The 16001-nt window shown below is 42.6% G+C and overlaps 1 protein-coding gene across 4 annotated transcripts in view; it reads right to left on the bottom strand.

The window, feature by feature from the left end:
* The window catches only part of RAD23B (RAD23 homolog B, nucleotide excision repair protein), a 49542-nt gene extending 40647 nt beyond the window's left edge, over nt 1–8895 (bottom strand). Inside the window, exons 1-2 of one of the 4 annotated variants that reach the window (XM_024252109.3) lie at nt 8753–8895; nt 8367–8535 (exon numbers count right to left, since the gene is read on the bottom strand). In XM_024252109.3, coding sequence (XP_024107877.1) covers nt 8367–8432 — 66 coding nt within the window. In that variant the 5' untranslated portion in view covers nt 8433–8535; nt 8753–8895. Of the gene's footprint in view, nt 1–7144; nt 7409–8366 lie in introns of those variants that run through there. The other 3 variants (XM_063714345.1, XM_024252108.3, XM_054520414.2) reach the window with 3 other exon arrangements.
* Between the last annotated feature and the right edge of the window lie 7106 nt (nt 8896–16001).

Raw genomic sequence — 16001 nt, 5'->3', positions numbered from 1 at the left:
TTGCTAATTAACTTTTTAAAGCAAATAGTGTAGTTGTGTTCATGTATTATGTGTAAATATATTTTTTAAAAAGACTAGAGGGATATACAGAGTCTACAGTGGTTCCTTAGACCGAAGGCAAAAGCCGTTCACGTTTTACTATACTTTATTTACTATAACGAGCCTGAATTATTTGAGTAATTTAGGGAAAACTGGACTTTCAAAGAGAAAAAAGAGATTTCATTTAAAAGAAAAAGGTCTAAGGCAGTTCTAATACTACACGGCCTAATTAAAAAATAATAATAGCAATTAAATTTTGGCAATCAACAATTAGCAAAATAAAGGAGATTCCCAAAGCCAAATGTTTACTAAAGGATTTCTTATGTTTACACTACAGGCAATGCTTTTTCTTTTTTGGTTCTTTGGTTGTTCTCCTTCCACTTGAGAAACTGGTACAGGCACCAGAGTATTTCCTGGGGAATTTCTGTCCCAAGGTAGGTTCCTGATAATTCTACAAATACAAATTTGATTTTAAAAATGTCAGCTGACTTCAGTACAAACAGGAAAAATCTCCTCACTGGACCCAAGGAATAAAATAATTTAGTACAGGAGATTTTTACAATTGAAACAATAACTGATAGCATAACATTAATTATGTGAGAAGAGGCAGGCACTATAACAAAGGCAAGCCTCAAATTTGGGTTATGATCCAAAAGGCTATTATTTTAAATATATGATTTGAAATCCAAAACCCATTTGTCCCACAGAAATTAAGCCAACCAATTCATGCCAATTTAATCTATTATAAAATATATTCCTAACAGTATGATTTCAACAAGACCAAAAGAAACACAGGAATTTGATAACTGAGTAAGCAGAATTCCCAAGATACCTGTAAGTTTCTATACAGGCAAAGAATGGATCCCTCCAGTGCACTAGCAAAAACAAGGTGCCTACCTAATTCAACCAGAAGTGTGTGGGGAATAATGGGTGAGAACAATTTTATCTCAATATTTAAGCCTCTAGAATCTGTTCACGTATTATCAGTCATTTGTAGCTGGTCTACCTCCTCGAAATAAGTTTATATAATGTTTAAAAGTTTTATAAAGCTCATTCAGTTTAAAATTAGCTTTTGTGACACTATAAAAAAACATTTATTTATCTAAACTTATAGGGAACAGATGGTGTAGTGTCCTTCGTATGATTCGCTGTGCCACAGTAGGGTTAAATTTAGCAAATTTCTTTCAGAAATTAACCGGAATCCTATACGGCATCTATCGCGGCAGGACCTTGTTCATTGATTTTACACACTGTTCAAAACTGCTGATTATGTCAATCTAAGAAAATGAGAATATCGCATTCATACAAACCTTTTAAAGAAAGGATAGTGAAATCATCGAAATAAAAACTGATGAAAGCAGGATTTGTTTAAAAACTGCAAAATGTATTTCTAATTTCACAATTCACTAAATATTTCCATGCCCATGATCTCACCTGATTTTCACAACTGTTAGGAAAGCAGTTCAATTATTATTACTCCCATTTTAATAAAGAGGAGAAAGACTTTGTTAAAAGTATTGTGCTTAAGGACAAAGCACAAGTACAAAGTTGTGAGGACTCCCTTTTAGGAACAGTATGGTGGATCTGAAAAGAGCAAGATGTGGAAAAAAGTAAACAGAATTAAGAGATACTCCTGAATTTTCTTGAGAAGCAGGGAAATAGGGCAGCAGCTAAACAGGGATGTGGACACAAGGGAGTGTAACATTAAGATGGGGAAAAAATGTTTGTATACCCTAGAAATGGGAAAAATCAGTGATGAAGAGAAAAGAAGATCTGATGGAGTGATGTCCTTCACACATGACAGTGGATGAGGTATAGTGGAAAAGTGGAAAGACCTGCCTTAGATAGCACCGCCCACAATTCAGAACTATCTACAGTAAGAGGAGGCTAGCAGGTAGGTAGCTACGGTAGGACCTTGTAGACATTCTGTCTCGATTATTTCCAAATTCTCAATCAAATAAAGACTACAGTCATCAAGTGAAAATAAACAGGGTAGATGATATGAAAGCATCCTGTGGCAGTGGAAGAGTGACTGGACTAGTAAACTATAAGACTGTCAGGTGCTGCACACTACGGACTCAATTAAGGTTCCTTAGTGTGCCTTAATGTTCCTTAATGCTCATGAACTTAAGTTCCTTAATGTTCATAAATTTAAGTGAGACAAATCAATGTGGCTACAGGTGCATCTCTGGCCGCTCAGGTGCAAGTAAAAACACTGAGTTCAATTTAATCACATTTGAGGCTTTCTAAGCAAGAACAATGGAGGGAGAGTGGAACCACATTGCCAAGCACTGTTAATATTATTTCAAAACTCATATACCAATAAGTTAGTACTTTCATACTAGTATTCTCATTTTACAGCAGAAGACCAAAAAGCACATACTGAGTAACTTGCCTGAGGTCACACAGCAAGTGGTACAGCCAACTGTACCTCTCAAAACATATCCTAATTCCATCTACTTCTCTACATCTCCACTCCTACTGCCCTGATTCAAGCTGCAATTACTTAAGACTACTGCACAAGCCCCCTAACTGATGTCTCTGCTTTTCACTCTTGCCCACCCCACAGCATCAAAGTAACCTTTAAAAATCCTACAAGAAGTATTTCTTGGCTAGGTGTGCTGGCTCATGCCTGTCATTCCAGCACTTTAGGAGGCTGAGGAAGAAGGATCACTTGAGGCTAGAAGTTGGAAGCCTGGATAAAACATCAAGACCCCATCTCTACAAAAAAAACCTAAAATTAGCTGGGCGTGGTGGCATGCCCCCATAGTCCCAGCTACTGGGGAGGCTTAGGGTGGAGGATCACTTGAGCCCAGGAGTTTGGGGCTGCAGTGAGCTATGATCACGCCACTGTACTCTATCCTGGGTGACAGAGCAAGACCTCGTCGAAAAAGCAAGGGAAGGAAGGGAGGGAAAGGAGGGAGCGGGGAAGGAAGGGAGGAAAGGAGGGAAGGAGAGGGAAGGGAGGAAGGGAGGAAGGAGGAAGGGAGGGAAAAAGAAAGAGAAAAGAGAGACAGAGACAAAGAAACAAAGATTTCTGTCCTGCTTGTGTTTCCAATTTTACCCTGAAAACCCCTAGCCTAACTCACTCTCTTATCTCTTACCCAACTCACTCTCTTATCTCTTACCCATCACCTTAGCAATGCAGGCTTTTTTTTTAGTTCCCAAAGCACATTCTTAAAGGTCTTTGCTCTAGCAGTTCCCTACAGAAAACATTCTCGAGTGCTCATTTTTACTCAGCTCTCGGCTTAAATGTCACCTTATTCAGAAAGGCCTTCAGTGACTAGTAAATTTAAAAGTAGCCACCCAGATCTCCTGAGCTCAGGAGTTCAAGACCACCCAGGGCAACATGATGAAACCCTGTCTCTACTAAAAATACAAAAAAATCAACCAGGTGTGGTGGGGCACATCTCTAGTCCCAGCTACTTGGGAGGCTGAGGCAGGAGAATCACTTGAGCCCCAGAGGTGAAGACTGCAGTGAGCCCAGATGGCACCACTGCACTCCAGCTTGGGCTACAGAGTAAGACTCCGTCTCAAAAACAAAACAAAACAACAAAAAAAAGTAGCCACCCAGTGAAGTATTATCAAATACTTTATCCTATTTCAACTTTCTGCATAGCACTTACCATTACCTGGTTTTTAAAATTTATTTTTTGATGGTTTTATCCCACTAGAATGCACATACCATCATAGCAGGGCCTGACATCTAGTAAGAACACAGCAAGTATTTATTAAATAAATAAATCAACATGTAAACACACTACATTGGGGGATCACTGCCTTGCCAGTTCACCAAAAGAATATATTCAGTTCATTCAAAGATCTTTACTAAATGCCTACTGGGTGCACGGCATCAAAACAGCAAAAGTCTGGCAAAAATGTACCAGATTTCTCAGTTTCTTCCTGTATCTTGTTCTACCAATATGCCAAGAACTCTTAATTTCACCTCTGTGATATAGTATTTTTAATACATTTACTACTCATTGCCTTAATCTAGGAAGCTTCTATAATATGAAATTGTATCTAGCATGACTATGATGAAAATACAATAAACCACCACAGGAATACTTCACTAATAAATGATGGCTAGTAAATACTGTATAATACAGAGCAAGTACTAAAGCAATATACACACACAGTTTTTTTGTTTGTTTGTTTGTTTTTTGAGATGGAGTTTCGCTCGTTACCCAGGCTGGAGTGCAACGGTGTGATCTCAGCTCACTGCAACCTCCTCCTCCCAGGTTCAAGCGCATCTCCTGCCTCAGCCTCCTAAGTGGCTGGGATTACAGGCATGCACCACCATGCCCAGCTAATCTTCTATTTTTAGTAGAGACCAGGTTTCACCATGTTGGTCAGGCTGGTCTCGAACTCCTGACCTCAGGTGATCCACCCACCTCGGAACTCCCAAAGTGCTGGGTAAAGCAGTATTTTATAACAATCACATTATAGAGATAAACCACGAAATTAGGTAATTCTTCACAGCACACTAATATGCTATTTATAGATATTAAAACTGATATCTTTGCAGTTCTCTTAGCAAAAACATCCAATGTATATGTAGAATTTTAATGTCACTTACACACTAATCCAATCACATTTCAGCTTTTACATTTAAAGTCTCATCTCAAATTTACTGAGTTTGGTTTGTAGTTGTTCAAGGCAAACAGTGTCAAGAGTTAGACTGCAGGATTAATTTGTATATCACATACTCTTTCTTGTCACCATTTCAGTGATGCAATAAAATACTGCACTGTATTTTTTTTAATCTCAAAAGGTTTATTCTTAAATCTACCTTAATGGCTTTAAGCAACAGTAATATAAAACACTAACTGACTATAAAACTGAGCTTAAAAACTGTATTCCATTTCCCTCTAAATGTCCATCACACCATTAAACTTCAGAATTTTTTTTTTTTTTTTTTTTGAGACGGAGTCTTGCTTTGTCGCCCAGGCTGGAGTGCAATGGAGTGATCTCAGCTCACTGCAACCTCTGCCTCCTGGGTTCAAGCGATTCTCCTGCCTCAGCCTCCCGAGTAGCTGGGACTACAGGTGCATGCCACCATGCCCGGCTAATTTTTTGTATTTTTTTAGTAGAGACGGGGTTTCACTGTGTTAGCCAGGATGGTCTTGATCTCCTGACCTCGTGATCCGCCCACCTCGGCCTCCCAAAGTGCTGGGATTACAGGCATGAGCCACCACACCCAGCCTAAACTTCAGAATTTTTAAGAATTTCAGAGAAGCAGTGCTCTATCACACATCTCAAAATGCTTTCATATGTAGGCTACTTAAAAGTCTCCCACAATTTTTACAGTTAAAAAAAAAAAAAAGCACATAATGAAGAAAATCTCCTAGCAATGGTCTCCCTACCCCACACAAACCACCTTCTCATTTTGTTTCTGTATTGTTTGAATATTGTATAAGAAGGCTTGCATTACGATTGTAAAAACAAAAAGATCTTTGTAAAGATTAACACTAAAGGCAGTGGTCATGCAGTGGTCATGTAATGTATCACGGTTAATAGTCAAGTAAATGGTACAAAATGCCTAATAAATCTAAGAAAGTTTTGTTAAAACTAGGGCAAATAAAAACACCTTAAAACAAATTATCTTCCTTTTTCCATTTTGTATATCCCCCTACTCTATAGCCACTGAGCTTTGACTAAGTCAATAAGGCTCCCAGAAGCCCCAGACCACGTTCTACAGGTCCCTGTACTCCTCCAGTTCTGCCAGCAAAGCTCACTAAACATTTACTTGTTCAACAAATGAATCATTCTCATGACTCCACTTATCGCACAGTCCTTTCTTCCATTTTTGCTCATGCTCATCTCAAGCTCACAAAAGTTGCTATACTGGCTACGTAAGTTACTTAATTTCCTTGGTTCGTTCTAGGTAAAAATTAAACAAGGACAAATCTGTGACCAGACCAAAAACAGGTCTCAATAAGATCCTATCTTGTCTTTATTTTAGATCTATTTCTAATATCCTTGGTTACCTCGTTCTCACAACAACTTAGAAACAGGACACTTAGCGTTGCCCTAGAAAACATAATTTTCATTGTTTATTTTCTTACTGGAATTCTAAGGTGTCGTATCAAAAACAAATACTAATTAAAACCCACTACAAACATAGAATTGAAACAGTTGTCATGAAAATATTTCCTAAAGTCATTAAAATAAAAACTGACAAGTCATTAAATGCAAACGTTCCACATATCCCAGGGGAAATGCTTTAATTTCTTGCCCCAGACTAACAGTATTAGTTTTTTTATACTAACAGCAACAAAATTATATGTATACAAATAGCAGCGAAAGCCGTAGAAACCGCTCCCTAACAATGGGCTTTTCAAAAATATACTTCCAGACGTATAACATATTACTTTTCCTTAGAAATAAACTGGAAAACAGCAAAAATAGTTAAGAATTCATACAAACACAGGTACAGCATTGACTCTCAGTTAACACTGTATGTGTAAAGTGCCTAAAACGCTAAACAAATCTTACAGAACATAAATACTTCAGTGGAGCTGCTGAAAGAGTCAAGTCACTGCATAACTTCAATACACCCACACATATTTACCAAAAAGCCACAATATTTCTTTAGCTTTCAATAATTCTGAAATTAACTGAGTATTATAAGCCGATTAAGTTACTGTGGCACCAACATTTGTTACCACAAAGAACCAAAGTCAAATAGGCATTTTATGTAGTTTGTCTGAAATCATCAAACTCCATTTTAACTTTCACCCTTCAACTTATTAATGCACATTAAGCAGTAAAGAAATATTCAAGAGAAATTAGATTCTATTAGTACTGTCAGTCCACAGGGTGTTGTCAATTACTTCTGAGGACACTGAAAAGTTTCTCATGTATAACTGAGATCTCCTGTACTTTCAAGAAGTTAATCACACAGCATACACCTACATATAAATATTCTGAAATCAAATAATTTTGTACCAAAATCCCAAAAAGGCTGTTTCTTAAAAAATTAAAGATGTACAAAACTTAAGATTAAATGAGATAAGTAAAACGTAAACACTGTATCTCCACTCAAAGGAATCCATTGTTTAAATAATCGATTCCATTTACTGACCACCAAGTAAATACATACCATTTAATCTTCACATCTCTGCAAGGCAGGTATTATCCCTATTATACAGAGGATGAAACTAAGCGTCATTTGCCCAAGGTCATAGCAAATAAGTTACAAAACCACAAATGGAACTCAGGTCTACTTAACACCAAAGCCCCTGATCTCCACCCAAAATAGAATAAACTACTTTTAAAAATAGAGTTGGGCAGAAAGCTGCTGGTTTAAACTTAGTATTATGACAATCTTAGCGGTGTATTTCCGAACACAAGCAGTAAATTTACACTCACAGCGTTTTTAGATTCTTGGCATAAAGTTGTACTGACCTCAACAGTGTCTCTTTATGCAGTCACAAATACAGAAAAATGTATAATGTGGACTTCTGAAATGTTTAAGGCTTTAACTGCAGAAAGGATTCAAAGTTGTTTTTTGCTTTTTTTTTTTCTTTTTTCCCCCTTGAACCGCTACTGTTTGGGGGATCAGCGGAGGGTGGCTGCAGGGTTCCAACTCCTACAATTCCAAGATTTCGAACACAGAAAACCCGTTAAATCTGAAGTTTAGTTCGAGCCTGGATGGATTTGAAGAGCTCTAACAGCTAAAACCATCACCAAAGAGGCCTCAAAGTACAATCTACGCAAGGGTGTGGGTTTGGTGGCGGGAGGAAGGCAGCAGAACGATTCATTTGCAAATAAAAGGGTTAACAATTCTGAGGCGAAAGGGGCAAATTCATTTTCACCACCACTCACCTCTCGGCGGCAAAAGGAACCTGATACTTTTTTTTTTTCTTAAGGCTCATCTTCTCGGGTTACCAACTCTGGGAACTAAGCGGCTAACCAGGTCCACACAGGAGTAGTGGCGACGCCTGTCTCCCTCCCCCACCTGTGCACCCATACCAGAAAGCCAGGCTCCACGGCCGAGACGGCCTGGACCTCCCCATCCCCCTCCGGCCCCGCTAGCACGAGCTCCTAGGCCCAGGCCCGCGGGCGTGCGCTCCACGCCATCTGCCACCAGGCCTTCGGCGTCCGGCCACTGCTTCCCCATTCTCCTGCCACAAAGCCCACGGCCAAGACAGGAGGATCGGCTCCGCTGTACGCCGCCAGGGCCAGGGCCGGCACCAGGACCCAGGGCCCTCATCGCGCCCTCCGGGGCTTCCCCCGCTTGGGAGCGCCGCCCGGCCCCACGAGCTCCTGGCGCTCCCCGCGGCCCGCACGCGGCTGCCCCTGCCCCCGGCCCGCGCGCATACCGTCTCCTCGGGGTCAATGTCTATCTTGAAGGTCTGCTGCTGGAGGGTCTTCAGGGTGACCTGCATGGTGCCGCCGCGCAGCTCGGCTGCCGGGCCTGCGCCGGGTGCTGGCCGCTGGGCGGGGTCTGTGGCCTGGCGGGGCCCCGGGGTCGCCCGCGCTCCTCGCGCTCTGGGGAGGAAGGCGGTGGGGGTGGGGGCTTGTCACATTCGCCCAGCGGAGCGGCCTCTCCCCCAGCCCGTGCCCCGGACCGCGCCGCTGCCTCCGCGACTGCGGCCTTCCCCGCGAACTCGGGCCGCCGTGCTTTCTCACGCGCCGAGCGCCAGCCACCGAGTCTGCAGAAGGCGAGAGGGGCTCGGCGAAACAAGCAGGGAATCCGCTAGCTCACCACAGGATGGTGGCCGCCATCATCGTGACTCGCCGAGACGTGCCCCCTCCCCCACGCGAAAAACCTGGGGGGATGGGGCCAGGCGGGCGAAGCGCGCAGGCGTGGGGTGCGGCGACGCTTTGCGCCGGCGCGGCCGAGGACTCCGCCCCGGAATTGGGGGCGGGGCGGAAGGCGGCTCTGGAATGTCGGCGGCCCGGACCCGGATTACGCAGGCGCGTTCCGTGGGCGGCAAGGGCTCTTGGGGCTTCTTCCTAGCGACTATTGCTGGGGCGTTCTCTCCGCCCGCCGCGGCTCCGCCAGGCTGCCGAAGTTACGCAATATGTAGCCCGGGAAGCGCTACGTGGAGACCCGGCAGAGTGGATGCGGAGCCCTGGAGCGGGGAAGTAATCGGGGCGGAGTTTAAGTGAAAGGATGGCGGTAACCGCAGTCTGGGGCCAGCACCCGCGGGGCGCTTGCTGCGGGGCTCAGCCCTGGGGGTGTCGAGTGATTAATTCCGACAGCACAGACTCCTGAGCCGAACTGCCCGCGTTCAAATATTGTTTTTTCTCACTAGCCTTGGGACCTTGGGCCTAAACAGATGGACCAATTTAAAATGAAGGTCAAGTTCTGTCACACCTCGTGGTAGAACTATCCAGTGTTTCCCCATCTAGCCCCGAGTTAAAGTCAGAGTTATTAGAACGGATGCATTAGCCCCTCGCCTTTCTCCGAGTCGCCTTACTCTCCCCACTGGTGGATTCTAGGTTGCCCCCGGCTCCCTTAACATCGTTGCTCAGATATTGCCTTCTTGGTGAGGTCTGCTCTGGCTGCCTTACTTAAAATCCCAACTTCCTATCTCTGTTATCCTGCTCTGTTTTCTTGTATAGTGGGTATCCCCTTATAATTACCGTGTAATGTACGTATCTCTTGTTTATCATCTTTATCCTTTTCCTGTAAACCCCAGACTGAAGCTGCACAGAGGCAAATATTTTGCTGTGTTCACCCATGAACATGCCTGGCACATTGCAGGTGCACAGTAAATATTTGTGGAATGGGTGAATGTGCTTCCGGATCCTCAGCAGTAGAATGAGAACAATAATGTCACTCATTGATTATTGGAGGGGGAAGTTGAATATTGTATGTAAAATCTTAGTACCAGAATCATGATAAACAGTCTGTAAGCAGTTAGCTATTAGTAGAAAGTCCGTTTACAGATAGAAAACTGAAGTACAGAGATGTTGAGTAATGCACCTGGAATCACCCAGCCAGTGATAAATGGCAAATCCACAATGTGACCTCAGACAGAATGACTCCAGAGTCTGTGTCCCAGGGTGTGCCACTATTCCCCTCTTTTTTGTTTTAAAAATTACTTATTTTTTTAAAGTGTCTGACTCTGTCATCCAGGCTGGAGCGCAGTAGCACAAACACGGCTCACTGCAGCCTCAACCTCCCGAGTTCAAGAGATCCTTCCACCTCAGCCTCTTGAGTAGCTGGGACCACAGACACACACCACTGCTTCCCGGCTGATATTTTATTTTTTTGTACAGATATGTTCTCCCTATGTTGCCAGGGCTGGTCTTGAACTCCTGGGCTCAAGTAATCCTCCTGCTTCGGAGTCCCAAAGTGCTGGGATTATATGTGAGCCATCGCGCCCAGCTATTCGCCTCTGTTTTATACTGTGCCTGTGGCACATTTGATTTGGTTCAAGTATAAAACACAGTTCTAGTCAGGCCACTAGCTCTATGACCAATTACAAATTACTTCTCTGGGACAGCGTCCTCACTAATACAATGTCACTGCTTGGTTTTCAGTGGCTTCAAGGAGCTTGGGTTTAATGTTTCCAAGAAACTTTCCTTGACCAGCTTCTCCCTCCACTAACCTGATATTTCTCCTTTCACAACACATAACTCCCTTCATAGTAATTAAATATGCAATCTTCTGCCCTCTGTCTTCCTGTAGCTACTCGTAGTCACCAGGTGGTTTCATCTTGGCCCTTGTTTTGAAATACCTCCAGCCTGGACCTTTGCCCTTAGCTGTAGAGTTAGCCAATTGCCTAAGCAATATCTTCACCTGAATATGTAACAAGCCTCTGAAACTTAATGTGGCCAAAGAGAACAACTGATTTCTCTCTGGACCTCCTTCACCCATGCAAACTGCTCCTCTCCCAGTTTTCCCCCATCTTAGTTTATGGCCTCAATCTACCCAGGTGCTCAGATCAAAAATCTGGTCTTCATCCCTGATAACTCTCTTCCCTCACTCACCCATTCCCAGCCACCACATGCAATTCATTATCAAGCCCTGTCAACCTTATTCTCCAAAGTATATCCCCAAGTCAGCCTTTTTTCACCGTTTCTACTTACTACAGCCCTAAGCTAATCCATCATTATCCTTCACCTGTGTCCCACCTGGTCGCTCCGCTTCCACCCTTTACCCCCAACAGCCTCCCCAGCAGCCAGAGTGGCCTTTTAAACCCATAAATCAGAGCATGTTGTATCTATGCTTAGTATCTAATTACATTTTAGAATAAAAGTCAAACTTTATGTGGCCTTGGAGAGCCCACATGATCTGACTCCTGCCAGTTTCTCTGACCTCATCTCTTTCCTTCTCTCACCCACTCATTCACTGTCATCCATTTCCCTTTCAGCCCTCAAACAGGTTAAGCTGGTTCTAGCCTCAGGGCCTTTGCACTTGAGGTTCCTTCAGCTCGAAACTCTTATCTTCCCAGATCTTTGAATGACTAACTCCTTTTCATCTTCAGGTTCCAATTCAAATTTTACTTTTTTAGAGAGGACTTCTCCAACAAATTTAATAATATATATTAAACATGTGTTAAGCCTTTTTTCTTTTTTTTTTTTGTGATGGAGTATCGCTCTGCTGTCACCCAGGTTGGAGTGCAGTGGTGCAATCTCGGCTCACTGCAACCTCTGCCTCCTGGTTTCAAGCGATTCTCCAGCCTCAGCCTCCCGAGTAGCTGGGATTACAGGCGCCCGCCACCATGCCTGGCTAATTTTGTATTTTCAGTAGAGATGGGGTTTCACCATATTGGCCAGGCTGGTCTGGAACTACTGACCTTGTGATCTGCCCGCCTTGGCCTCCCAAAGTGCTGGGATTATAGGCGTAAGCGTCCGCGCCTGGCCTAAGCCTTTTTTCTAGGCAAGCCACTTACTTTTTAGGGAGAGACACTGACTCTCGTATTCATGACTGTTTTCACCTACAACAGTGCCTAGAAAACAGTAGGTGCTCAATAGTGTATGCTGACTGACTCCTAACTCAGTTGTAAACTCCATGATACAGGGGCTGAGTCAGTCCTGTGCATCTTGTTATCTGAAGGAGCTAGCACAATGTGGATACTCTATACATGTTGTTTGAAAACATGGTAAGGTCATTTTAGTTATAATTTACCACAGTTGTAAGAAAATGTGAAAATATTTAAAAATATGCTGTACAGTTGTAATATTAAAAGCTTCCTTCTACAACTATTATTGTTTGCAGAAAAAAAAGAAGAGAGATGCCTTTCCATATATTAGTGCATCCAAAAAAAAAAAAAAAGTTTTTTTTGCTCATGGCAAAAGGAAAAAAAAAAGCCCATGTAGAAAGGGAGGGACTGATTGAAAATAAAAGTCCTCCTCCCACCTCCCTAGAAGTAAGCATTGTTTTGAGTTCTTAGAAACTTTCTAGATATGTAAAAGAATATATTTCCCCAGCTGGGTGTGGCGGCTCACACCTGTAATCCGAGCACTTTGGGAAGCCGAGATGGGTGGATCACGAGCTCAGGAGTTCGAGACCAGCCTGGGCAATACGGTGAAACCCCATCTCTAGTACAAATACAAAAGTTAGCTGGGCGTGGTGGCGCGCGCCTGTAGTCCCAGCTACTTGGGAGGCTGAGGCAAAGAATCGCTTGAACCCGGGAGGCAGAGGTTGCAGTGAGCTGAGATAGTGCCACTGCACTGGGCAACAGAGTGAGACTCTGTCTCAAAAAAAAAAAAAAAAAGAATATGTTTCCGCAAATACAGTCATGCGTCACTTAATGAAGAAATTTGTTCTGAGAAGTGTGTCGTTAGGCGATTCAGTTGTTGTGCAAACATCGGAGAATGTACATATACAGCCTAGGTGGTATAGCCTACTACACACCTAGGATATATGGTGTAATGTATTGCTCCTGGGCTACAAACCTGCACAGCGTGTTACTGTACTGAGTACTGTAGATAATTGTAACACAATGGTAAGTACTTGTGTATCTAAACATAGAAAAGGTATGGTTAAAAAAGTGGTATAAAAAGATTAAAAATGGCACACCTGTATAGGGTGCTTATCATGAATGGAGATTTCAGGACTGGAAAATGCTCTGGGTGAATCAGTGAGTGACTGGTGTGTGAATGTGAAAGTCTAGGGTGTTACTGTACACTACTATAGACTTTATAAACACTGCACACCTAGGCTACACTAAATTTAAAGTGTTTCTTTTTTCAATAATAAATTAGCTTGCTGTAACTTTATGAACTTCTAATTTTTTTTAACTTTTTGACTGGTAATAACAGCTTATAATACAAACATTGTACAGCTATAAAAAATAAAAAATATTTTCTTTATATCCTTATTCTATAAGCTTTTTTTTTTTTTTTTTTGAGACAGGATCTTGCTCTGTCATGTAGGCTGGAGGGCAGTGGCATGATCATAGCTCACTGCAGTCTCGAACTCCTGGCCTCAAGAGATCCTCCCACTTTAGCCTCCCAAAATGCTAGGATTACAAGCACAAGCCATTGCCTCTGGCCATTTTTTTTTCTTTTTCTTTTTTTTGTTTTTTTTACTTTTTAAACTTTTTGTTGTTGTTAAGAACTAAGAAACACACATTAGCCTAAGCCTTTAGGGTGGTCAATATCACCATCTTGTACTTCCACATCTTGTCAAACTGAAGGGCCTCAAGGGCAGTAACACCCATGGAGCTGTCATGTCCTATGATAACAATGCCTTCTTCTGGAATACCTCCTGAAGGACCTACCTGAGGCTGTATTACAGGTGGAAGGAGTATTATAGGTGGAAGGAGTACACTCTAAAAGAACAATAAAAAATATACTACGAGTCCAGGAGTTTGAGACCAGCCTGGGCAATATGGCAAGACCCTTTCTCTACAAAAAATAAAAATTGCTGAGTGTGGTGGCACGCACCTATAGTCTCTACTACTTGGGAGGCTGAGGCGGGAGGATCACCTGAGGACAGGAGGCAGAGGTTGCAGTGAGCCAAGACTACACCACTGCACTCCAGCCTAGGCTATGGAGCAAGATCCTGTCTCAAAAAAAAAGTATAGTACAAGCTGGGCATTGTGGCTCACGACTGTAATTTCAACACTTTGGAAGGCTGAAATGGAAGGATAGCTTGAGCCCAGGAGTTCAAGATCAGCCTGGGCAACATAGGAAGACTTCATCTCTACAAAAAAAATTTTCTTTAGCCAGGCATGATGGTGCACGCCTGTGGTCCCAGTTACTCTGGAGGCTGAGGTGGGAGGATCCCTAGAGTCCAGGAGGTCGAGGCTTCAGTGAGCTGTGATCGTGCCACTGCACTCCAGCCTGGGAGACAGAATGAGACCTTGTCTCAAAATTCTAAAAGTATAGTATGTTAATGCATAAACCAATAACAATCATTTATCATCGGGTACTACATACAATACATAATTTTATGTGCTAGACTTTTATGTGACTTGCAGTGCAGTAGGTATGTTTACACCAGCATCACCACAAATGTGAGTAATGCATAGCACTTCGACGTTATGACACCCAAGATATCACTAGGTGATAGGAATTTTTCAGCTCCATCAAAATGTCATGCATAAATATGGTTCAGCATGGACTAAAATGTCATGTGGCACATGACTGTAGTTGTGGTAACAGTAGATTTTAGATGTCAATTAATTAAAATGTTTGCACAGTATCATTTTTCTGAAGTACAATGTTAAGATGAAATTTTGTTTTGAATTTCTAGAAAAACTGCACACTAGACTTGCTAGATAATAAGACCTCCACCCCTACTCCAAAACACAAAAACCACCAAGATGAAGCTCTTGTCAGCAAGGCATTGTAGGATAGGCCTTGAGCCTCCCTTCTAGAGCTATTGGGCCAAGATTAAATTCCAAATGCTTCATAACAAGCATTGCTTGCATTTTTGGAAATCCATCAAATGGTTTTAGGGAAGAGGCTGAGCAAGAAGAGATAACAGCAGCTGCTGACTTAAAAAATCCAGGGTAAAAATGCCAGACTAGACAATTCATTTGTCCAACAAATAATTTTTAAGGATTCAGTAGGAAACAGAACAAAGTCCTTGCACCCATGGAGTTTATATTCTAGTACGATAATAAACTGATAATACACTAAAAATAAAAAAAAATACATCACATGATAAGCACCATTTTAAGAAAATGCATGAAGAGGATGAATAGTGCTCTGGAAAAGGAATATTGCTTTACAGATTGTTCCATTTATGTTTTATTCCCACCCCACCCCCAGTATTATTTTTGTCTCCTTCTTCACCCAGAAATTAGCCCCAAGAAGGCTGATCTGTAGGACTACCGCAATTGGCTTCCTGGGGCATCTCTGCAGGAGATAGGTTTGAGGGAGGAGAGTGAAGTTAGGGAATTTAGTCCTCTTTGAGGTTGGCAGTGCACTCGATACAAGGTCACTGCTCTGAAGGGTGGCTTTTCCCCAGGTGATTCTGGTAACTGCTCTTCACTTTGCCCCCTCAAGCCTAGAGGGACCTTATTTCTCACTCCAGGGAAATGTACTCTCCCTGCAGTTTCACTGTGCTCTCTCCCACATCATTGCAAAGCGTCTGTTTCGTGAATGTTTTCAGTATATCCATTATTAGTTTCTTAGGGCTACCATAACAAAGTACCACAAATTGGGTGGCTTAAAATAATCAAAATTTGGCCAGGTGCAGTGGCTCACACCTGTAATCCCAGCACATTGGGAGGCTGAAGCAGGCAGATCACCTGAGGTCGGGAGTTCGAGACCAGCCTGACTAACATGGAGAAACCCCATCTCTACTAAAAATACAAAATTAGCCAGGCGTGGTGGCACATGCCTGTAATCCCAGCTACTCGGGAGGCTGAGGCAGATAAATCGCTTGAACCCAGGAGGTAGAGGTAGCAGTGAGCCAAGATCGCACCATTGAACTCCAGCCTGGGAAACAAGAGCGAAACTTCGTCTCAAAAAAAAAAAAAAAAAAAATATATATTGTTTCTCATTTTCACATTTCTGGTGGCTTGAAATTCAAAATCAAGGTG

This window comes from Pongo abelii, chromosome 13 (genome assembly GCF_028885655.2).
Source record: "Pongo abelii isolate AG06213 chromosome 13, NHGRI_mPonAbe1-v2.0_pri, whole genome shotgun sequence".
Classification (NCBI taxonomy): domain Eukaryota; kingdom Metazoa; phylum Chordata; class Mammalia; order Primates; family Hominidae; genus Pongo; species Pongo abelii.
This window is presented reverse-complemented; position numbering and strand designations above follow the sequence as displayed.